The following is a 26,439-nucleotide window of genomic DNA, read 5'->3' on the forward strand; positions in this document are numbered from 1 at the left end:
ACTTGATATAATACAATATATGTTACATGTATTATATATTTCAAGTAAAATTTTCTTTGGAAAGGATATTTTAAAACATAACCTTAATATCTAATATTTCTTTATGGTATGTAGCGCCTAAGTGCAATTTCTACTTTATGTTTCTATCTTATAATTTGAATTGTTATATTGGATATATTTAATAATCGATTATTTTTTCCTATTTCATTTGTAATGTTTTATGTAGTATGGCATTTTTGAAGTACCTGATATAAATATTGGCAATACTGATGATAATATGAAGGATGATGATAATGATGACAATGATGAAACTTTAGAAGCTGAATTAGCTGCTTTGGTGGCTGGTAATGATATAGGTTACAAGAGCAAACACAGTGGTAAGTTGGGTTTACAAATTATATATTTTATGTAATAGAACATTGTACATTTATAGAATAAGAATTAGTTTATACTATACAAGATGTACAAAAAAGCGTTACATATTTTGAGAGCCAATGATTAAAACAAGAAAGAAAGGTTTAGTGAAGATAGGTCTTACAACAAATATTTGGTAGATCTGTTTTGTAACTCTTAAATGATAGTTTAGTATTGTTATGTTGTATAGATTTTTACAAGATTCTTAGTAGTTATAGAAATTATGAAAATCAGGGAAAAGTTATGGAATTAAAAAATGGTTTTGGCAATTATGAAAATTCTGAAAAAATTAGGGAATTAAAAAATGTATTAACCTAATTTAATTACTTTAAGGACTTGAACTTGCCCAATAATAGAATTTAAATGGCTAAATAACAAATAATTTTGCCACTTTTCATGATTTATTAGATTCATCTGAATGTATGGCCACTCTTAAAAATGTTTTCAAATACACTTTTAGATAGTTCCATAGCAATATATTTTATGTCTGTTAAGTCAGCACCTCCACCATAAAAAATTAAAATGACCTATGCCAAAATTAAGTGCTTTTTATGTGCTAATTATGTACCTTATTTGAAATTTTTGTGCTCGAGTGGTTTAGCAGGAAATTAAAATTGAAGGTGGGGGTGCCAGCTTAACGTTAAGCCAGCAACCCACTCATATAAATAATTAATAAAATAAAAAAATAAATACACTAGAATCAAATGCTTTTTATATGCTTTCCAACGATACATAAATAAATGTTTGTACTCAACCTATTCGGCCAGAAAATCGTCCCGAAAGTACAAATACACATTCGCGGTACAAGAGTAAAGTACCAGAAAGAAAGCAATTCTGAAATTGATTATAGGTCGAAGTTATTCTCTTATTTATATGCTTTCGAAATATGCAAGAGGGAATTTTTGTGCTCATTCCAATCGACTAAAAAACCGCCCTGAAGTGAGCACTTACGTTCGCGGTACAAGAGTAAAGTGCCAGAAAGAAAGCAATTAAAAAATTGATTATAGGCTCAAAATATTTTCCTATTTATGTGCTTTCGAAATTCACGTCGAGATTTTTGTGCGCAACCTCTTGATCGAAAAACCGACCATGAAGTGAGCACCCCACTGTTCTGGTACAAGAGTAAAGTACCAGAAAGAAAGCAATTATGAAATTGATTATAGGCCCAAATTATTCTCCTATGTATGTTATACATAATTATAAGAATATCTTGGGCCTATGATCAATTTAACATGTGCGTTTTTACTGGTACTTTACTCTTGTACAGAAAAGATGGGGTGATCACTTTAGGGTTGGTTTTTTAATCAAGGGACTAAGCACAAAAATCTTGATGTGGATATTTTGAAAGCACATAAATAGAAGAGTAACTTGGGCTTATAATGAATTTCATAATTTCTTTCTTTCTGGTACTTTATTCTTGTACAGAAAAGGTGGGGTGATCACTTTAGGTTTTTTGATCAAAGAGTAGAGCACAAAAATCTCGATGTGGATATTTCGAAAGCACATAAGTAGCAGAATAACTTGGTCTTATAATGAATTTCATAATTGCTTTCTTTCTGGTACTTTACTCTTGTACCAGAACAGTGGGGTTAACACTTCAGGGTCGGTTTTTTGATCAAGGGGTTGAGCACAAAAATCTTGATGTAGATATTTCGAAAGCACAAATAGGAAAATATTTTGAGCCTATAATCAATTTTTTAATTGCTTTCTTTCTGGCACTTTACTCTTGTACCGCGAACGTAGGTGCTCACTTCAGGGGCGGTTTTTTAGTTGATGGGGATGAGCATAAAAATTCCCTCTTGCATATTTCGAAAGCACATAAATAGAAGAATAACTTGGACCTATAATCAATTTCAGAATTGCTTTTTTTCTGATACTTTACTCTTGTACCGCGAATGTGTATTTGTATTTTCGGGACGATTTTCTGGTCGAATAGGTTGAGTATGAACATTTATTTATATATTGTTGGAAAGTACATAAAAAGCACTTAATTTTAGTGTATTTATTTTTTTATTTTATTAATTATTTATATGAGTGGGTGCTGGCTTAACGTTAAGCTGGCACCCCCACCTTCATTTTTAATTTTCTGCTAAACCGCTCGAGCACAAAAACAAATAGGGTACATAATTAGCACATAAAAAGCACTTAATTTTGGCATAGATGCCGTTTCGATTTTTTATGATGGGGTTGCTAACTTAACAGACAAATTTTTATGAGCTACGTCCGCACTCACAAGCGTGGTGCATCTACGTTAATTGCTCGTGACGATAGTTAGATAGCAAAGCTGTTTGCAAGGCCACTCAAATGTGCGAAATTAGACTGTACTATTGGGCGCCAGGCACGAGCGAGCGTGCCACTCTTAGATTAAGACGTTACCGATCTCCAACTTCATGTAGGATAAAATGCGAAAATACTCGACTTCGTCACGGGCAATAACGGGCTCTTTTAACCGGTAACCACGGGATTGGCAGAGGGGGTGGTTTGCTGTGGGCGGGATGGTAGAGGATAGCGGGGGAGTTTAAAGAGAACACACCAATTTAATAGAAAAATTAACAATGTATTTCTACCGAGATCTAACACTAACTCACAAAGTTCTGCGACGATGTCTCGCGACCCGGGCGCGGTCGGAAAATACAACGCGGTCTTCGGTACGAGCTCACCGAACGGCGAGAGTCAAGATTCCATTCTAATGAGCGGCGGACAAAACACGCTGCGTACACTCGAAACTCTACACACGCACTCTCATTTCACGCAAAATTATATGGCGATTTGGTGCGAGATACGCGATCGGAAATACGCGATCGCCAAACAGAAATACATACAAACGCTACTACAGACGACACATAAGAATCTTATACAATTAACGCGACTTGGCTGTGGTGTCGGCAACACTCTCAATAAACGGAACCGAAGAAAATTAAGACGCGACTTGATCGGATGAGGCGCGCGACGACCGATCACGCGGACGGCACGCGTGTTCCAGTTCCGGAGGAAGATCTTACAGCGAACTTGAACTTTAATTGCAATTATCACGCACGCGACTCATCTGATCGGCGAAATCGGTGGCTTTACAAAGTCTCGTTCGTCTCACCACGAAGCTGGGCTCGAAAAAGGATCGTCCTGGAAACGTGAGCGGCTCGTGACGGCACTCACGACGATCCACAGCGAAGTGATCGATAGCGCGAGGCAATTCGGCAGGCGGCACGCAGAATCTCTTGCCCCATGCACGGGGGCTCGTCGCGCCCCGCTATTGATTCCGCCTTATTACGCGGTTTTCGCGACCCTTTAATCAGGCTGTCGCGCTGCGGCGCGCAATTCGAGGTAAGTCGGTATCTTCGGGCAGCTCGCGACTCTTCCCGTGGTTTTTCCGAGGCCGGACGGCCATCTCTCTGGACTCTTCGGTGTCCGGTGCCTCCGCGCTCGGGACCAAGTCAGGAACATTTTTTCGCAGTTTCTCGTTCGGGGTCTCTTACGCGATGATCTGCGTGGAGTGTCGACGTCCACTACGTCTGACCTTCCCTCCTTGCGTCCTGCAATATTCGGCGGTCTTACTGTTACGTACAGGCACGACGGTAAGAGATAACGTAATTAAATGAAGAAAGATCACCTGTTGTGCGCGCTACTGCGATCCTGCGCATGATCCGTAAGATTCCGGCTTCTTTCTGGCAGTCTTCTTGCCGGGTCTTCGTCGATACAAAATTGGTATCTGTTAGCCGCCGATCCGCAAAACGCCGCTAAAGTTGACGGACGAACACACGCACACAAAACAAAAACGCAAAATTATAAGCGCACGCGCCGACACATTCGTCTCCGAGACGACGTAGAGCCGCAGCATGCGCTCCCCGGCCGGATCTTACGATTCCTGTGACGGACAGCCGAATAGGATGTCACGTCACAGAGCTGATTCAAAATTGCATTATTGTTTATGGTTTGGTACTCTATTTTATATACAGGGTGCGAGAAAAGTTCCGGGACGGCGAAATATCTCGAAAACTAAGCATTTTAGGAAAAAGTGTTTCAGACAAAAGTTGTAGGGTTTAAAAAGATCTATTTACTGATCTTATCAGTTTGACCTTGGATGGCGTCGCCAAGGTCAGATCGAAATTACATTAACTTTTTTAAATGGAACACCTAACTTTTTATTGCATATTCTTGTAGCTTATCTCGAGACCTTTCCAAAACATTACAAGAAAGTTTATTTTCGTTGAGTACTTTCCGAGTTGTGAGGCTTGAAAGCTACAGTGTACTGTAGTGTGGGTCCAGCCAGTTAAGGCAAGAGTGGCGTGTGGGTCCGGCCAGTTAAGGCAAGTGTGGCGTGTGTCCGGCCAGTTAAGGCAAGTGTGGCGTGTGTCCGGCCAGTTACGGCAAGAGTGGCTGGACCCACACTACAGTACACTGTAGCTTTCAAACCTCACAACTCGGAAAGTACTCAACGAAAATAAACTTTCTTGTAATGTTTTGGAAAGGTCTCGAGATAAGCTACAAGAATATGCAATAAAAAGTTAGGTGTTCCATTTAAAAAAGTTAATGTAATTTCGATCTGACCTTGGCGACGCCATCCAAGGTCAAACTGATAAGATCAGTAAATAGATTTTTTTAAACCCTACAACTTTTGTCTGAAACACTTTTTCCTAAAATGCTTAGTTTTCGAGATATTTCGCCGTCCCGGAACTTTTCTCGCACCCTGTATATATATATATATATATATATATTTATATATATATATATATAAATGTGTATTTATTGTACCATTCAGCTTTTGCCAAGAAGCGGGACTTGGTTTACAGAAAATCCTTAATTCCATTCATCCTTCCACACTTTCCCTACTCTCTCTCTACCCTACTTCATTCATTTCTTCCACCATATTTTTCTAGAGACATTGAGTCTCTTTATGCGCATGTGTCTACTTTATATAAATTCTCTTATATATATACGCGCCTCTCTATTCGAATACTGTACACAAAAATAAAATAACAGGTAGCATAGAATACATATTGAACTAACTAATAGATAACAAATACATAACATAACAATTACATAAATACATAGAACATGTCACAAACATAGCCCCCATCCAATATACCCTATCGACACCCCTCCCCTTACTTCTTCCTTTCCTCTTCTGCCTTTCTACTTTTATACTTTTCCTTTTCCAGAATTTAATTAACACCTTCTTTTTCCTTTCATCTAAACTATCGTTTTCTAACTTACTTATCCTTTCCTCTACACTTTCTCCTAACTCCTTAAACCAGTCTTTTGTTATTTCGCATTTTCCCGTAAAATACGCTAAACTATCTTTCCCCATCTCGCAGAATACGCAGTTTCTTTCTTCCTCTTTTAACCAATATTTATTCTCTACCTCCATATTCCCACATCTCAATCTCATCAACGCTCTTATTCCTTCCCCGTTTTTCCTTTTTCTCACTTCGCTTTCCTCCAAGTAACAAGGTGTCCTGCTCCTATCCATGGATATTTTATATCTCTTATTATATTTTTATATTTAGCCTCTCTAATTCTACGCTCCTCCTGTCGTTGTACATCCCTCTCTCTTTCCCTTAGTTCCTTAATTAAATCCCTCTCTATCCCTGGCATACCATCTATCGCTACAACCCCCTAGCCATTTCTATTATAATATTTTTCCCTTTTTCTTCCATATAAATTTTTCCATCCATCCTTCTTTTTTTCCAACCAGCACACTTTTACCCATCTCTCCTCTCCCATCTCTTCAATCTTTTCTTCATATCTTCTCGCTCTAATACCCCATTCTACTTTTCGCTTGTCCAACCCTAATTCTTGCGTAATCAAATATTTTGGTGTACAGAAATCTATTTTGAACATCCATCTTATATAATCTAGTGAAATCTTCTCTAATTCCTTTCTTTCCTCCCACCCCCATAATTCCACCCCATAGGATATTACATTCTCTACCAAATACTTAAACAACATCCGTCTCCTTATGAAATTCTCCCTACAGATCCTTTCTCCTAATCCCCATACCATATTAGCTGCCAATCTTCCTTTTCTCCTTAATTCCTTTATATGATAATCATAATCTCCTCTCCTATTAAAATTGAAACCAAGATATTTGAATGTTTGCACCTCTTCGATTTCTTTCTTTCCCCATTCCCATTTCCTTTTCTTTTCCCTTCCATCTTTATTGAACACCATCATTTTCGATTTATCTGTATTCAGCTTTAAATTCCTCTCTTTTAAAAACCCTCCTAAAGTTCCCATCACCCATAGCCTCCCTATTTTTTGCTAGTAATACTAAATCGTCCGCATACGCCAACATCCATACTCTATCTTTCCCTAGCTTCAGTCCCCCTATTCCTCTTTTCTCGAACCATTCATCCAAATCCGCAATATACAAATTAAAAAGCGTCGGACTCAAAACACACCCCTGCCTTACACCTTTCTTTGTCTTGAACTCTTCCGATAATCCTTCCTTCGTCCTAATTGTTGCTCTTGTGTCTCTATAAATTTCCTTCAACCTCTCTATTAGTCCTTCATTGATGTTTTTCTTCTCCAAAGTTTCCCATAGTTTCTTTCTGTTCACATTGTCAAAAGCCGAGCTCAGATCGGCGAAAAAGGCATACACCTTTTTCCCTTTTTCCCCTGCTTTTTTCTCTCTCTGGATCAGGTGACTGAGAACAAAAATATTGTCCGTGGTCCTTCTACCCTTCCTAAAGCCACCTTGGCTCTCGGGCACTAAAGTCCCACGCTCAATCTCCTCCTCCAGTCTTTTCCTCAGAACTTCCGCGTAAATCTTATACGCCGTACATAGCAACGATATCCCTCTATAATTCTCCATTTTCTCAGTGTCTCCTTTCTTATATATCGTTGCTATGACACTTTTCTTTCAGTCCTCCGGAATTCCGCTGCCTTTCCATATACACGTCAGCAAATTCGCTAACCTTCTCTTCACTTTTCCTCCTCCATATTTCCACGCCTCCATTGGAATTCCGTCGAACCCTGCTGCCTTTCCTTTCTTCAATCTCTTTACTGCTCTCTCTATCTCCTCTATCTTCAGTCCCTGTTCTGCTTGTTCCATCTCCTCAAACTTCCTCACCTCGCTTTTCCTCTCTTCTTCTACTTCTTCTCCTCCGAGCAGTTCTTTGAAATGCTCCTTTCAGCTGTCCTTACTTGTCGTGTTTTCCATCCAGTTGCTCTTCCCTCTCTTCTTATTGATCACCTTCTACACTTCAGCCTCATTTTTCAATTTCTTGAGCTCCTTTTCTTCTCTCTCCTTCCATTTCTTCTTCCTCTTCTCCGTATGCCCCTTAAATCTCCTTCTCTCTTCCAAGAATCTTTCTCTACTCGACTTCCCTAATCTCCAGCCTTGGTATAGTCTGTGAACTGTCCTTTTCTTCCTCGTGCAGCTCCTATCCCACCATTCCTTGTATCCTAGTTTCCTCTTTCTTCTTCTTTTTCTTACTCTTATCATTGCATTTTTTACCAAATCTTTTAATGCCTTCCATTTTTCTTTTATTGTGCTTTCATTTATCTCCTCTACGTCTTCTTCTGTCCTTTCCTTATATAAAACTATGTCCTCCTCCTTCCATCTGTAGCTCCATTCCTCTTCTTTTCTCCTCTCTTCTCCTCCTTCATACATCTCTTTTCCTCTGTCTTCTATTTCCAACACCAGAGGCATGTGATCCGAGTCCGGCCGCACTACAACCTTAAAACTATTTACAATTTCCATACAATAATCGTTCGCAATTACATAATCAATCGTAGAGCTGCCCTTTTCTCCTATATAAGTGTATTCGCCTTCCCTATCTCCTATCATTGTCCCATTCATAATATGCCCACCTATTTCCCCCACTAAATCTACTAGTTCTCTGCCCCTGCTGTTAATTACCTTATCTTTACTTTTCCTTACGACATTCCATCCTTCTTCGTCATTACTCGTCATTACCTCTTTAGTCTCTTCTACCACTTTTTCTATTATCCTTCTTATCGTCTCCCAATTTCTTGTGACATAAACTGCTACTATTATATAATCTTTCTCACCTTCCTCCCTCTTGATTTTTATTACAATCACCCCATCCTCCTCCTCCCATTTTAAATTTAATTTATCTTTTTTTCAGTCTTTCCTTATCCCTACAATAAATCCCCCCATTGCTCTACCTTTCTTTTTTACCTTTTTTGCGTAATCTAAACTACATATTCACCTGCGCGTCGTCGGTAACTTTCCCTTAATTTTCTCCCACCCCTTTTCTTCTACCCAAGTTTCAATTAGACAGACATACTCCATGTCCCCTACAAATTTCCAAAATTCCATATCTTGCCTCCATATTCCTGCTATGTTCCAAAACATAAATCTTTTGATTTCCCTTTTATTCCTCTCTGCTTTCCCCCCTTCCCCTTCTTGGCTTACTCGAAATTTGTACTATTTTCCCTCTCCCATTCCTTCCCCCCTTCCTCTCTCGCTACCCTCCTATCTTTATCTATCTCTTCCTCTATCTCACCCCAACTTCTCCAAGTATTTCCTATTTTGACTCTCCCCGTTTCTACCTTCACCTCCACCCCCTTCCCTCTTTGCTCCTTTTTCCCACTCCTTTTTCCCCTTGCTCCCACTAATTTATGTATTCTCTCCTGTATCTTTCTCTCTTCCCACGATAAATTATTTTCTATATATATCTTTCCTCCTCTTAACTTACTCTTATTTGCCATAATTTCCCACTTTTTATCCTCCCCCTCTACCTTTGCTATTACTACTGCCTTGTTAATTCTACACATCTTTATCTTACACTCTATTCCTAGTTCTTTCTTTATAAACTTTTCCACCCATGTTACCTTGTTCCCCTCCACCTCCTTTATCTTATCTCCTAAACCTTTAATTACGAAGTTATTCCGCTTTTCCTCTCTCTCCTTCTCTGTTACCCATTTCCTTACTTTACTAACCTCTCTTTCGCTTAGCCTACTACATTCGCTTCCCCGCGTCCTCCAGCTTCCTCCGCTCTTAGAACTTCCCTCCTCTGCTTCCCCGCTTCTCGAACCGTTCAACTCCCTCTCATTCATCGACTCCTTTATATTTGCCGTCTGTCTCTCTACGCTATCTAATCTTTCCTTCATACTCTTAAACCTTTCTTCCCATTCCCTTTCTCTAACTCTAGCTCTTTCCACCGACTCACGTAATTTCTTCACCTCTTCCTCTAATTCTCTTATCTAATTTAGATAACTTCTCTTAGCCATACTCCTTTAAATTCTTTCCAATCGCTCTTCGCCTCCTCTGCCCTCGTCATCTTAAAAGTAACCTTCTTACCGCTTGCGTTATCCTCCGTCACTAACTTTCTCTGTCTTAAGTCCTTACTTCCTACCTTACCGGCCTCATTTTCAGCTCCCGCCTTTCCCGATGCCATAACCTCAACTCTGAGCCTTCCTACAATTCGCTGTATCTCCTCTAAACTATACTTCTCCACTCTCCCTCCAATTTCCCTTCCTCCTTCTATTCACCTCTCCACGTACTCACTCCCCTACCTTCCCCCTCACTCTTATTCTTCTAATTAATCTATGCTAAATCACACGCTCACGCTTCTCCGTCCATTCACTCATGCGCCCTCTAACCAAGTCCGGTACTCTATTTTATGATATTTTGTTGAAAGATATTGTAAATGAATACTTTGTCACTTTTTTTGATGAAAGTTTGAACAAGATCTCAGAATTCAAACAAATGTATATTATAGTTGGCTACTGAAATAAAACATCAAACAAAGTCTAAGATATTTTGATTTAGCTTTTCTTGGCTTTCAACAGCAGAAAATCTTTTACGTGCACTTAGAGTAAACTTAGAGTATACTAAGAGTAAACTGAAACCTTTCAATTTAAAGCAAATTCTACAAGTCCATGAATGAGCCTGATGTAAATTTAAAATTTATTTAAGATTACGTTTTTCTTTTTGTTTTGACAATCTAATAATCCAAATAATCCTATTTTGATGTCTATGAGTTCATGTGGATTCTATGTTATGAATATTAGCTGTGAAGTGGGTTGTGAAGCATCTGAATAGATTATTGTTGAATTTTTATGAGTTCTAGATAATTTATTTAAAAAAAATCTTCCTTCTTGGAGAGCAAATTATACCTTTTATTTGGAATCAATAATATTACTTTTGAAGTTTTATGCTATTAGATAGCTAAATAACAAACAAGTAACTAATTGATGCATTGATATTGATAACTTGAAAAAATACATAGATCTGAAAAAAGGTAAAAAAGATAGATATAAATAACCTCACTTACAAAATAATTCTTGATATTATCAATGATAAATTGATATAACCTAAATTGGTCTCTTTTTTTATTATATTCCTAATATTTTGGAATTATTCTTGATTAAATTCTGAACAGATAAACTAATGGCTCCTTTTTTGTATTCTTTTTGAACAGGTGTAATGAAAGATCTAATAGCAATATTCATCAAAAGTGAAGTTTTCGAGAATAAAAAAACAGAATAAAAGATATTGAAAAAATTGATCTTAATGATAATAATAATCTTTCTGCTAAACAAATTAAATTAGATTATTCAATTTATGTTAAGCTGCGTAAAGTAATAAAACTGTTTAGAGTTACTAATTTTTAAAGTTAGAAATGAATGTAAGTCAATACAATTTAAAATGCTTAAAATTTTTAATAAAATCTCTTAAGTACTTGTTACGTAAGTGATAAGTTTTTATGATTCTACTTTCTTAGTAAAGTTTTCTACTTTCTGTTTAAAGTGATTAGATTTAACCCTAAAATTATTTCTCGAAAATAATTGGTTATCTGGTAAACAATTTGATACAATTGAAAAACAGTTCTCCAAAAATAAATTCTTTGGTTCTTTTACTTATACTTTTTTAACAGTTTATTGAAAAAGGCTTCAATGAACTGTTAAAGATTATTTTTTGAAAGTTGTTTTTAATTCTTAAACTGTAATGCTCGAAAAATCACACTATTGATAAACAGGGATCTGACAATTTGCTATTATGTTTTTGTTATTTTTATAAGTTTCTTATAATGAAAAATGTATATTTTCATTTATTTTGAATACTTGTAATAAGGAAGGTGGAAAAAATGTTTTAATGTGAGGATTAACAAAAAAAATCTTATATACAAGGTGTCTCTAATGTTTGTAGAACTTTATCCGCTATATTTCAAAAACAGTTCAAAATTATGAAAAACTACGAAATGATTAATCGACATGATCATTTCGAGAGACTTGTTTTTAAGAGGGTTGTAAAGATTGTCTCCCTTAAGGGGGAAATATTTGAGATAGAATACTTCTGTTGCAGTATTCTATCTCAAATATTTTAAATGGAACTCTTCATATCGTATATTATTTGATATAGCATAAAAAAATTTTTACTACAAAGCAGAGGTTAATGATCTCGTTTGGGAGTTATTTAGGGTCAAAGTTCAAAAAAATCTTATTTTTAAAAAATTATTTCCATTTGAAAAATTTTAAAACTAAAAAAATTTTAAGAAAGTTAAACTATGAAAATTTTTTTAACATTAAAATATAACATTACATTAGTAAATAAGAATTGAAATGTATAACTAAAATGTAGATGAAGAAATACATAATGCCTAATACTGCGAAAAAGTAACATAAATGATACACCCCGGTGCAGAATCGCTATAAATTTTTCAACCTTTTCGCATTACACTTTTCCAGCGAATAATAATGGGACCACTGTAGTGTTTGGGGGGGACAGATGGTATATGAAGGATAAATTTAGGCTGGTATTCATAGTCGATTTTTATTTCAAGATTTTTTTAAGTAATGTCTTAAGATGCTGATACGGCTTTCTGATTGGTTGATAGTGTCTTAAAATGATACTTAAGACGATCTTAAATATAAAAACGGACTATGAATACCGGCTTTAGAGCATTATTTGTGCATGTCAAGAAAGTTATTGACAAATAAAATTTTATTAACGGTTTGTAAGACAGGCATTACAATTTAAGGGTTAATGATAACTCTGCTTCTAATCAATATTTTCTTCATAAAGATTCTTAGTCACGGAAAAATATTTCTTGAGAGAGGGTTTTTAATAAATAGATTGAAATATAAAATTAAAACAGTTGATCAATTACACAGGTCAACAAATTTTAAACTTTTTGTTTGGTGCCGCTATTTTGAAGATTTATTCTAAAGGATTTTTGGTTGCTGAAAACGAATCTGAAATCCGTTTTTACCCATCAGCTCATGTTTTTTAAATAACTGTTAAATAATTTTTTTTAAAAATTTGTATACCTTATAATTTTTTAGTGTTATAAAAAAAATAATATCGGGGTTCACAATATGGCATTTTTACTAAGGAAGTCTCTCATAATACTAATATTATTTTTATTACACTAAAAAGATATTAATATACAAGCCACAAAGTAAAAACTTGAATAATATCGTGAAAAATATAGCAAAAACAATAAAATTTTCACTAAAAAAACTAATTTACTAAGTCAAAAAATCTTAAAAAATATTTGATTGTTTAAGCTTATAGCTGTATATTTTTAGTTTAAATCTTTTTTTGAAAAATTAATTTTCGACCATTTGTTAAAAGTTATTGAATTTAAAGCGGCATGCTGCATACCGCTGTGCACAGGTCTTGCCACGTTAATCGGATCACTCTGTCGTCAAAGGTGGTTAAGGGTAAAATAACTGGATTAACTTTTAAAATTAAAGTAAAAATATATATTTTTGAACGTTTTGTATCTTATTTCAAAATTCAAAATGGCGGATGAGAAAACTGATAAAATGTAGTTAAATTTTTGTAAAAAGAGGTAATATGGGGTTTTTGAGATTACTAAATTTGAATATAATATTAGATTATAAAATTATTGCAAAAATGCTTTAATAAAAAATGTTTTAATAACCAAACAAGTTTTACATATTTATGTTTTTATGTTCAGTTTTTATGTTATGATCTCAAAAACCCCATATTACTGCTTTTTACGAAAATTTAACTACATTTTATTAGCTTTCTTATCCGTCATTTTGAATTTTGAAATGGGATACAGTACCTTCAAAAATACATATTTTTACTTTAATTTTAAAAATTAATCCAGTCATTTTACCCTTAACCAATTTTGACAGCAGAGCGACTCGATTGATGTGGAAAGACCCGTGCACAACGGTATGCAACATGTTTTAAGTTCAATAACTTTTTAACAAATGGTTGAAAATTAATTTTTGAAAAAAGATTTAAACTAGAAATATACAGCTATAAGTCGAAACAGTCAAATATTTTTTAAGATTTTACTTGACCGAGTAAGTTTTTTTATTCAAAAAATTTGCTATTTTTGCTATATTTTTTACGATATTATTCAAGTTTTTGTTCTGTGGCTTGTATACTAATATTTTTTTGGTATCATAAAAATAATATTAATATTGTGGGTGGCTTCCTGAGTAAAAATGCCATATTGTAAACTCCGGTATTATTTTTTTTCTAACACTAAAAATTACAAGGTATACAAATTTTTAAAAAAGATTATTTAATGGTTATTTAACAAACAAGAGCTGATGGGAAAACGAATTTCAGGTTTGTTTTCAGCGACTCAAAATCCTTTAGAATCAACTTTCAAAATGGCGGCACCAAAATGTGTGTTGGTCAGTGTTATTGCACAAAGACGAGTGTATAATGCTCCAAGCTGCAGATGTAGGTTTAGATAGAGTTGAAATTAATAAGAAGAGATACTCTCTGTAAGTCTTGCAAGTAAGTGCGAAAAATTTGGATCCAAGGTTAATATGTGTATCTAGCATTTTTAAAATCTTGGTTTAACATACTCACAAATATAATGTTTTTCTCTGATGGGAAGTTAACTGTTTTATCTGAGTGACGATGAATATCTACCTTTTGATTTCTACTTATTTTCTGTAAGAAACGATAAATATGTTGAGATATCTGTCTTTCAATCATATTTTATCATTAAAATTTGTGTTATAGTATTTTGCATTTATGTATTTATTTATTTTATATATTTTTTAAAATTTTATTGACATATTATGCAATTTATTATTATTGTATTTATTAATTTATTTTTTGTGTATTAAATTATTTTTTTTTTACATACTCCATACGTATGTTATCTACATTTTGGATTCTTGAATTTCGGTATTTTGCAAACATAATTGAGATATCACTTTTAAAATTAAATACGTCACAAAATTAGGGTCTAAATTGTTAATTAAAAAAAACATTGTTATTTCAGAAATGTTCTTTAAAAGTGTCATTAAAAAAATATTGTTGATGAAAGTTGTGTAGTATAAAACACATTCCGTCGAGAATTGTGATTTTTATTAATGCTTATTTGAAATTCAGTACTTACAGTGATTTGTAATAATATTAAACTCTTTCCATATTGGTTACATTTATGTTACTTTTATAAATTTTAATAAATACGTGCAATTTTATTAAATACAGGTTATATATTTTATTTGCTTGTTTTGTTTTGCTTGTTTTTACCTTTTTATGGAAATTAATAAAAGAACGATAGCGCAGAATTCTTATTAAGAATATTCTAAAGCATTAAAGAATCAAATGCAGTTTGATAGGGAAAAAGAAAAGGAGAAATTTGAGAAAAAAAGGCTATTAAATGAAATAACAGATTTCAAAATAAAGAAGTTGTAAATTATGACTGACAGATTTTAGAAATAGATGATAAGATAAATACATTTCTCTCAAAAGTGCATTGAAGCTCATAAGATGAATGCTCCTAAAAGTGCAATGAAGTTTTATAAATATTTTAAAAGTACGAATATGAAAAATTTTATTTTGTGTTATTTTTGCGTGATAAGTATTCTTTGCTTGAAATCAAATTTTCAAAAAAAAAAAAAAAATTAAAAATTATTTTTGAGATAATATACATCAAAGAACAAAATAATGCTATTAATCAAAATAAAGACATTGACTTGTTTGACAGTTCTTATTTTGATATACTTACTGATCTTGCAAAAACACATTTATTATACACAAACAAACAATTTTATTATATACAGTTCCTTTGTTTATGTTTATTATTTGTCTCTGTCAGTCTGTCTTACATATTTGAATGTTTATCAGATATTCTTTATAAGTCTTACAAGTAAGAGTAAAAAATCCAGTCTGTATTAAGAATTGACATGCGTATCTAACATTTTCTGATTTTGTTTTAATATATTGATATAAATTTCTTTATATTTAAATTTTTCTAGATTAATAACAAAAATATTTTTATTTTTTGATATTTTATATTTTAGAAATATAATGTTTGATCACGATTGGAAGTTTATTATTTTATTTCAATGATAACCAATATCTACTTTTTAACTTCTACTTACTCTCGCAAAGAGGAATTATTTGTAGTTATTTGAGATAATTATTTTCCAGTCATATTTTATTTATAAGACTTCAATTTTATTCAGTATTTTTTATTTATTTATTATATTAATTTTTTTAATTTTGTTAATTGACATGTCATGCAATTTATTATTATTGTATTTATTTATGTATTTAATTTTTTTTCTATATAAGTTTTTTATTTACATTAAGGAGGAGTCTTGGCATTTTTAAATTTTGGTAATTAGCAAAGTTAAATGTCATTTAAAAAATTAAAAATCTCACAAAATTATGATTTAAATTGTTAATAAAAGAATACTGTTATTTTAGAAATGTTATTTAAAATTGTTATTTTTAAAAAATATTGTTGATGAAAATTCGGTGTAGTATGAAACGCGGACGTAGATTGTAATTTTTATTAATGCTTATTTGAAGTTCAGTAGTCAAAGTGATTTGTGATAATATTAAATTTTTTTTTTATACTATATTTACATTTATGTCACTTTTACCATAATAAATATGTATTAATTGGTTATCCATTTTATTTGTTTATTTTTTTGACCTGCTCGTTTTTCAGCTTTTATTGTAAATGAAATCTTCAACTATAATATTGATAGATGTTTTATGAATCTTTTTTCCAATTTTTAATACTTTAAAACAAGGAAAATGGCATCAAACACGATGGATACACGTGTTAATAAAAAGGTGTAAAAACATTTATTTAGGATTAAAATTAAATAACGAGTTTATCTTTTGCAATAAACTCCGTGATAAAAAATTATAAAATCTCTTCCGATTTTGAGAGTTTTGTAACACATACATTAAAAAACTTCACTAAATCAATAATATAAACATTATTTAGTGTCCCTAAAAATTACTATACACAAAGTTTAAAAAGAAATGTAAATACGATAGGTAGACAAAATGTTTGGTTTTGCCATGACAAAATTATAAAATCACTTTAGAAAGCGTTTATTAATAAATATCAAAGATACAAAACATAACTAATAGTTAATTTGAGAATGATTTTTTTATTAAATAATTCAAATATTTTATTTTTCATAGATTTCATTAATTTATTAAGAGTTTCTTGGCCAATTATTTGCCATTCATTTACGAGCGCAGTTTTCGGCATTTGTCGCTAACATAGATGAGCCGTACTAATAAAGCCCAACGTTTTCCATTGGATTACAATTCGAAGATCACCAATCTCGGTTCTGTGCTAATTAAACCATGGTTTAGTAATGTTTTTGTGTATTTTTGCATTTTGTTGGAAAATGAAACATACGACAAAATCGTTTCAGAAAAAGCAAAAAATAAACTTCCAATACTTTAGTACATTTGACATTATTGCATCTTTGATGATCCAAAGACAAGAGTTAATTCGAATATTTTTAATCAAGATTGTCAATTATTATTTGTAAGTTATATAAATATTGTATGGCTATACTATTTATATAAATATTATGTAAATGTTATAGCTGCGCGTAAAACCGCCACTGACGCAAATTTGGATGAAATGGTAGCTAATTGCATGAAAGATACAAATTCTGATGAGGAGTTATCTGAAGAAGATGATGATCCAGCGTTATTGGTATGTTACAGAATTTGCTAGTAACTAATTAAAAAGTTTTAAAAGTTTATCAATAAGATTAAATAGTTTTTAATGTTCCTTAAATTTAATTAATTTTACATGAATTAAGCGGTGGGGAATAACTTGTTACTTTAGAGTTACTTTTTTTAAATAACTAACTCTATTATATTTTTTTTAGTAATTAGTAACTAAATTAATAATTATTTTTATAGTTACTTTACATTTCTACAAAACCCGAAGTGGTAAATCGAAGTAGTACTATCTTTGTATGCTCAATGAAAAATGTTCCTATTCCAACCCAAGTGGTAGTACTTTTAATTTTTCTACAAAACCCAAATAATACTATCGTCATATTTGCATTGAAAAATCTTATTTTAATCTTAACTTGAGTGGTATGTATTGGGTGTACAACTTAGTTTGATCCGTTTTCAAAAGTTGGCTCTAGGTGCTGTAAACGGTTGATGGTGACAGTTGATTTTTGCTGTATCGTAAAGTGTCAACATCTGTCAATCAAATATTGTTTACAAGCCTTTGGGTTTTGCACAACAAGTTTAATTTTGACTGCGTTGAAAATGTCGAATTTTGTTCCAAATAAACATCATTTACGGGAAATTTTGATTTTTCTGTTTTAATTAGAAAAAAAGTACAGCTGAAGCGTATCAAATGCTTGTGGAAGTGTATGGTGAATCTGTACCATCGGATAAATTTTGTAGAGATTGTTTTGACGATTTAAAAGTGGTGATTTTAGTGTAGAAGACAAAGAGCGTTTGGGTCAACCAAAAAAGTTTGAAAATGAAGAATTGGAAACATTACCCGATCAAGATTCGTGTCAAATACAAGAGCTCGCAAAAACATTGAAAGTTACTCAACAAGCTATTTCGAAACGACTCAAAGCCGTGGAATACATCCAAAAGCAAGGAAATTGGCTCTTATACGAATTGAAACTAAGAGATATTGGACGACGATTTTGCATGTCCGAAATGTTGCTTGAACGGTACAAAAATAGGTCTTTTCTGCATCAAATCATTACCGGGGACGAAAAATGGATTTGCTACAACAACCCGAAACGCAAAAAATTGTATGTAAAGCTCGACTAACCAGGAACATCAACGCCGAACCGAATATTTATGGTGCCAAGGTAATGCTCTGTATTTGGTAGGATCAGAAAGGTGTGATCCACTATGAGCTGTTAAAACCTGGTCAAACCATTACGGGAGATATGCCTAGGCTGCTTAGAATGGGGCAAAATGTTTGTATATAAGGGGGAAAAGAAAGAATGCAACGGAAAATCAGAATTGCGACGGAAGCGGAGGTCCCGGGCGTGTGTGATGTGTGCGGAGCGAGCGATTTAGGGTTAAGTTAGGTATAAGGTAGCAATTAAGAATAGGTTAAGTATTTGGTTTTTGTTACGTTTATAAAAGATTGTAACCTCAAGGGGAACAATAAACATTTATTTATTTATTTAATATCTTGCTAGAATAATACAAATTAATTATAATTGATAAATGTAGCTATTATTAAAAAAAAAAATTGGCACTGCGAGGTTTCGAACTCCTTTCTTTATGCGGCCGCCTAGGACAAAATAGAAGGCGCGCGCCTTAGCTCGTATCCCACTACGTATTGCGGATGCGGATCGGATTGTGATTGCGAATCGCGAATTAGAATGCAGCCAATCAAAGCGAGGCAGCTTCAGATTCGGATTGCGAATTGTAGAATAGATAACTCTCTATTTGCTGCATTCTAATTCGCGATCCGCAATCCCAATCCGATCCGCTTCCGCAATACATCGTGTGACACGGGCTTTAGTCTCCACCACCGCGCTTCACGTTTTAACCTACCGCGCAATAGTACTTAACGTATCGCGCGGCGAATGTTAAACTTTACATACAAATTTCTCTGAAACAAAGGCTTAAGTACTCAAACGCTCTGACACTTTTTATACCCTCCCCCCTCACCCCCCTCTCTCTTTTGAATGAACTATGGCTTATTTGATTCAGTGTTTTGCAACTTGCGTCATTTTGTTAGATGTTTAGCAGCGTCAAGTTTTTGTACATTAAAATTTTTTTATTTCAATCAAATTTTTTTATTTTGTATTATTTTTTCTTTAATTATTTGAGATTAAATGTTATATTTTATTGATTATATTATTATATTTATATTTTAGTTATATTTTTTAAATTAACTATTTCTACTTAAGTTAGAACAGAAAGATTTTTTAGTTAGAAAGATAGACTCACTTGGGTTTTGTTTTAAACAAAAATAAAAAGTGTCACCACTTGGGTTGGAATAAGATTCTTGAATAGAAATACAAAGATACTACCACTTTGATTTTATTTGTTAAAAAAAAGTACGACAGTTATTTTAAATAATAAAATATTCTTTAATTATCGCGATTTAAATAAGATTTCATACATAAAAGAATACATATTACTTACGTTAAATTAGATTACATAATTTTAAGGTATCATTATTTTTTTAAAGTACATATTACTTTGGGTTAAATTAGAATAAGATTTTTTAATGAAAATACAAAAATAGTTTTATTTGAATTTTGTAGAAAAATTGAAGGTACGGCTTGCAACAAAAGTGTTGCAGCTTTTTTGCTGTTGATTGTACCTTTAATAATTTTTCTACTATTTTTGTATTTTTATTTAAAAATCTTATTGCCTAATTAATTTGTATCACTTGGGTTGGAATAGGAATATTTTTTAATGTAAATACAAAGATAGTACCACTTGGATTTTGAGGCACGCACAGTTAGCGCTTTTTTTTATCTTCTTTTGAAAAGGTAATTTTGTACTGACGCATTTTGTAGTGTTAAACAACGTGTATATCTTTTTGATAAAAACATGATTTTACTTAGAAAGAATTAATCATATACAGATTAACATGTGACGTAAAAAAATGACTACTACCATTTCCATCGTTTCATAATTTACTTTGCTATAAATTACTGAAAACTGAAATGAGCCACATGTTGTGGTATACAAAGATATATGCAAAATGGATTTTTTTTACTATTACTTCGCTATTCGTGAATATTTTTAAATATGGCAATTTTTTAATTCATTGATTGATGAAGTGCATTACAGACAAATACTACTTTGCTTCGCAAAGCAGTATTTGCGTATAATACGATTAATTAATTGAATAAATTAAAAAACTTATTTGTAAATTTCTTACATTATTAATACATTGCTGAATAGTAAAAATTTATATTTACATTTGTTTATTAATATATTCCAGGATACATATTATTTATTTCTTATATCTTGTATATTGATGATGATGATGAATGAATGAGGGATGTGTGTTGTGGAGTTGGTCATCGATAGCTGACAATGTATAAGAATTTGTTTTCCACTTTACACTAATGAGAATGATGAATGAAGAATGTTCAATATTGAACTCCGTATTGATGTTTGACGTTATAAGACCATATTAATCTCATTAAATAGTAATAAACTTGGAAAACGCTCGTATTGTTGTGAAATACAATAATATAGAAAAACGTGTTAAATCTATTATAGCTAAATAATAGATGTAGCGAAATAACTTTAATTAGATTATTTTAAAATTAACAATTGATACGTTTTGGATATACTGAGCCTTCATCAGCCAAACATATGACAAAATTACATGCAAACTTGAAGAGGAAATTTAAAATTTTAATATAAGAATGCTACAGATAAAGTCGGATTGTGCTGTTATTGCTCTCGCATAATTATGACGAAGATAGTCGTGACAAATAGAGACCGGATTAAGCCGTCATTGCATTTGTATACTGTTGAAACTGTTGTTGATGGTGGAACGGTGAATTTTCCATGACAATGCATATGAAGGTAAAGGTGTAACTTACAGCTTTACGTCATATGTTCTTTAACCAAGCATTTTTGTAAACAGCTCGGATGTACGACACCCATTGTGTCAGCTGAGAGTTAATATAAATTTAGACAATATAGTATCTGAAAACATATATTTTTAATTCAACGACCGTATCGCACCAAAAACTTATATGTCCACACAATTTTACGGCATCATTTTCAGCTCTGGACGTACTAACAAAAGGAGTAGGCAAGAACTGTAAAATGCCAAATGAGATGAGTCATAGCTTATTCGAAAGGGGGGAAGTATATTAACAGTGTAAAAGGGTTAGCCTGAATGGGCCTTACTTTTTAAGAAAATTGCAATTAAAGTTTAACATTGGGACGTTTGTACGTTAAGTACTAGAATCTTAAACCACCATCTAAGATAGCGTCGTGGCTGAGAAGGCTAGATGCTACTAGACGTTACTAATTTCCCTTCACGGCGGACCAGATTCGAATCTTTGAAGCATCATTTTTTTTTTTAAATCTTTTGCTATTATATTTTACGATTACATTTTTTTTATTTTTTAAATTAATCTGGACGCGGTTAAAGATATTTATATATATGTATATTTACATACAATGAAATTTTCCGAGATGACAAAAATAAGCCGACGTGTTTACAAATTATACCGTATAAAGGAATTTCGATCTGTCAGCCTTATTTATGTTTTAAATGTTTTATCTCAATTTTCACCCACAATATTCTATAGCAATGTGGTAAAGTTTTATAACAAATAATTTTAATAATGTATAAATAATTTTAATCACAAGACAGTCATAGTAATTTTAACTTGTTAATTTAATATTTCAATTGTTTTAACTTATGCACATGGATATTATTATATTTATTAATTATTTATGTTTTATTATTTATTTATTTATTATTTATATTTTATGTATTTACTGATTTACTTTCATACGTTTATTTGCGTGTTTATCTCAAAATTTGGATTAAAGGCTTGTCAATTAGGATTTTTGTAATTCGCGGTGATACTCGAGATATCAACATGAAAAATGTTAGATATATTAATATAGTTATTTAATAATTTATTGAAATGTACTAGTTTTTAATAAGTTTACTGATGAAAGCTCTGTGTAGCATGAAACATGTTCAACAAATTAGATGTTTTTTAAAGTGTATCATTTACTCATAACTAATTTATTATGGTCTTATAACTTATAATATTGTAGAAACTCTTAAAGTGTATTATTTTTTTTTTTAAATAGATCTGTTTGTTAAAGCCTCTTGCAAATAATTTTATTATAATAAATAATTTATAAAATATTTGTATTAATTTTTAATTAATACAAATTTTATTATTATATGTAATTACATTATTAATTAATTCAAAAAATAATAAAAATAATGTAATTGTAAAATATAATAGCAAAAGATTTAAAAAAAAAGGGTGTTTCGGAGATTCGAATCCGGTCCGCCGCGGAGGGAAATTAGTAACGCTAGCATCTAGCCTTCTCAGCCACGACGCTATCTTGGATGGTGGTTTAAGATTTTAGTACTTAATGTACAAACGTGCCAATGTTAAACTTTAATTGCGATTTTCTTAAAAAATAAGGCTCATTCACGCTAACCCTTTTACACTGTTAATATACTTGTTCCCCCCTTTCGAATGAGCTATCTTTGACTCATCTTATTTGGCATTTTACAGTTCTTGCCTACTCCTTGTAAGCGTTTGTACTTGCGCTACACATATTTGACTACTTCAGGTATTGCATTTGGAATAGACAAGATCTGAGCAATACTTAAATATTAAGTCGATCCTAATGATATTATACTGAAGATGATCCAAATATGAGGATCGAAATATCTATTGTACTAATAATTGCTTGTCAATATATGTATGTATTAATTATATAAACAAACATCTAGTGTTGGTTCTCATGGCATTGATTTATGTTTTGATTTACGTCTTTAAAGTCTTTCCTCATTTAAATATATTTTTAATTTTGTATTTCAAATATCAAAGAATTATTATTATTAAATGAGAAATAAATATTGAATATATTTTTAATAAAAATGAATTGATTTATAAATATTGGGTCATTTAAAAAGTAACCGCGGTTTTTTGTTCAATTTTTGAATGAAATTTTTTTTATTGAAAATCAATTGTAATCAAGTATATATTGGCCATTATTATCTATAACTTTTTGCCATTTTTTCGGTAATTTTATAATTCTATCCGTGTAGAACTTCTGTGATTTATCGGCGAAAAATTTTTTCAAGATTTTTAGCAACTCTTTTGTCGGCCAATGTTTTTTCATCAAGAGAGTTCTGCAAAGATCGAAATAAATGATAGTCAGACGGTGCTAGGTCCGGGCTATACGGTGGATGCATCAAAACTTCCCAACCAAGCTCCCTCAATTTTTGGTGCGTCATCACATATGTGTGTAGTCTGGCGTTGTCATGATGGAAGACAACACCTTTTTTGTTGATCAATTCTTGTCGTTTTTCCTTAATCGCTTCCTGCAATCTACCCAGTTGTGAACAGTAGAGCTCTGAATTAATCGTTAGGCCATGTGATAATGGACGACTTCCTTCCAATGAATCCCACCATACACACAGCATCACCTTATTTGTCGTTAAATCAAGCTTTGAAGTCATTTGTGATGGTTTGCCACGCTTACCCCATGATCTTTTACGAACGATATTTTTGTATTTTACTCATTTTTCATCGTCTGTAATGATTTGCTTCAGAAATGAATTGATTTCGTTGCGTTTTAGTAGTGTTTTGCTGATGGAAATTTGGTCAATCAAATTTCTTTGCGTTAATTCATGTACCTAAACATCGAGTTTCTTTGCGTAGCCAGTTTTTTTTTCAAATGATTTCAAACTATCACATGATTGATTTTTAGTGCATTGGCTATGTCCTGACAGCTTACATGCCGGTCTTGCTCGACCAGTTGCAAAATTTCATTGACTTTCAGTGACTGGTCGACCAGAGCGAGGTCGATCTTTGACATCATTTATAACCTAAAATGTCATCTTTTAGACGCGCGTTTGTTTGATACAATTGGATTAGTGTTGCCCGATATATGACCATCAACACCATCTAGTGACAAAAAACCACGGATACTTTTTCAATGACCAATATATCAATTTTCGAAAATAGTGTTATACAGGGTGTTTCAGAAATAGTTGGCCAAACTTTAAGAGCATATTCCACTCATTGTAAGGATAAAAAAAAGTCATATAAACATGGGTTTGAAAATGTTTCCTTTCCAAGTTATAAACATTTTTTGATTTTACAGAAATTGCTGGAAATAATTTCCTTTCGCATCAATGCATGCTTCGCATTGACGTCGCATGGATTGTCGAAAACGTTCAAAAATTCTCGGAGTATTTCGTATTTTTTCACACAGCAATAATACAATTTCAAAGTACTTCTACAGTAGCAACAGAAGTATCATACATGAGAGTCTTAAGATGCCCCCATAAGTAAAAATTTAAAGGGTTTAAATCGGGAAAACGTGCAAGCCAACCAATGGGTCCTCCTTTACCAATTTATGTATTGATGTAATTATTATTCAGGAACTCTCGAGCAATGCGGTTGAAATGTGCTAGAGCTCCATCATGCATAAACCAAATTTGATTGCGTATCTGTGGTGGAATGTCTTCTAATAATATAGGGAGTTGCGTTTCCAAAAATTGTCTGTAGTTGTTATTATTAAGTGTAGGTAAAAAAAAATCGTTCCAAAAAGAAAATTTCGGAAGGAAATTATTTCCAACAATTTCTGTAAAGTCCATAAAAAAATGTTTATAACTTGGAAAGGAAGCATTTTCAAACCCATGTTTATATAACTTTTTTTCATTCTTACAATGAGTGGAATATGCTCTTAAAGTTTGGCCAACTATTTCTAAAACACTCTGTATAAGAACTTTGTAAAAAAGATTATATCTCATAAAGAAATCATCAATGGAATGCTTAATATCTTTTAAATTTTTGAAAATAACATGTAAAAATGTAAACCGTAACGGAATATATGTTCTATAACGTCAATCACCAATGCATAGCTTTATCTACAGTACAGAACATTTCTCATTTACTCACCAGTGTTAAGTAGAAAATATTAATACTATAAATTTCATTCTTAACCAATATTTTTTAAAATATATTGCTGAGTGTATAATTATGTTACTTCGATGTAATTATATCCGACAATCTGGAGTGTTTGCAAGTCGTTAAAGACTCACGTATTTCTCCTCAAAAAATTTTTTCAAAGACCTTGCTAAAAATGATGCGGATGCAATATTATAAGTTACGGTTGCGAGTTCAAAACATTTTAAACTGAGAATTATTTCATCAAAAAATACGTTAAAACAATTTTTATTGTTAGACGACAAGGCTTGCTTATACAATTTTGTATTATAATATTTGCTGTTATTGTAAAGAAAAGGTACAGAATTTTCTTAAAGTTGGAAAGCAAATCTTGTTGAATTGTTGACCTAATGGATAATGTGTCGTTCAAAGATTTTTTTTTTTGCGTTTATTTTACACAAAGCGTCGAAAATCATTCGTAATTGTATAATGGTACTTATGTCTTTGAGTACCGCATGATGCGGCAAATAACAAAAACCATTGCAATTGAGGCACTCCTTGACCTTATATACATATATGCATGCTTAATTCCTTGCATTTGTTCATGAAACTATTATACTTACTAAACATGCTATTATACATAGGTTCAAGGTTGCTTGAAGCTATGTATAATAGCATGTTTAGTAAGTATATATTATAGTATAGTATGCATATTATACATAAGCTTCAAGGTTGTTTGAGCAAACATCTTTCAAATGCGTAAACTAATCTTGTTATGTTACGTAAAAAACTAATCTTGTTATATACTACTTGTTTAATTGAAAGCTTAATCATAAATTTTCTGAATACAACTTTATTGTAACGGAAAATTGCATATTTGTAATGGAAAATGGGCTGAAAAATTGTGCTTTTATTTAAAGAAGTAAAATGTTTATTTTTTAAAAAATTATTATAAGCGTGTTTTTTTGAAAATAGTTTAGATATGACATTATAATTATAACTGTTTTTAATTTGCCAACACTTGGATAAGCTTTAGTCGAGATTACATATTGTAGCTATGTGATATACGGAATTTTTGCTAACTCAATAATTACTGAAAATTAGACTAGATATTCAATCAAGTTTAGTCTTTTGAATAGTGGATGCGTCTATTATTTAATTTGTCTTAAAGGAGCTTTTAGAAGATTTTAGTTTTATTTAATATGT

The 26,439-nt window shown here is 32.2% G+C and overlaps 1 protein-coding gene across 3 annotated transcripts in view; it reads left to right on the forward strand.

Moving 5' to 3' along the window:
• LOC105203446 (coiled-coil and C2 domain-containing protein 1-like) overlaps positions 1–26,439 on the forward strand; it is a 105,127-nt gene that overhangs the window by 634 nt on the left and 78,054 nt on the right. For all 3 annotated transcript variants that reach the window (XM_026139868.2, XM_026139869.2, XM_026139870.2), the window contains exons 2-3: positions 227–377; positions 17,197–17,309. In XM_026139868.2, the coding sequence (XP_025995653.1) occupies positions 227–377; positions 17,197–17,309 (264 nt within the window). The remainder of the gene's footprint in view (positions 1–226; positions 378–17,196; positions 17,310–26,439) is intronic.

This window comes from Solenopsis invicta, chromosome 2, assembly GCF_016802725.1.
Source record: "Solenopsis invicta isolate M01_SB chromosome 2, UNIL_Sinv_3.0, whole genome shotgun sequence".
NCBI classification, from domain to species: Eukaryota; Metazoa; Arthropoda; class Insecta; order Hymenoptera; family Formicidae; genus Solenopsis; species Solenopsis invicta.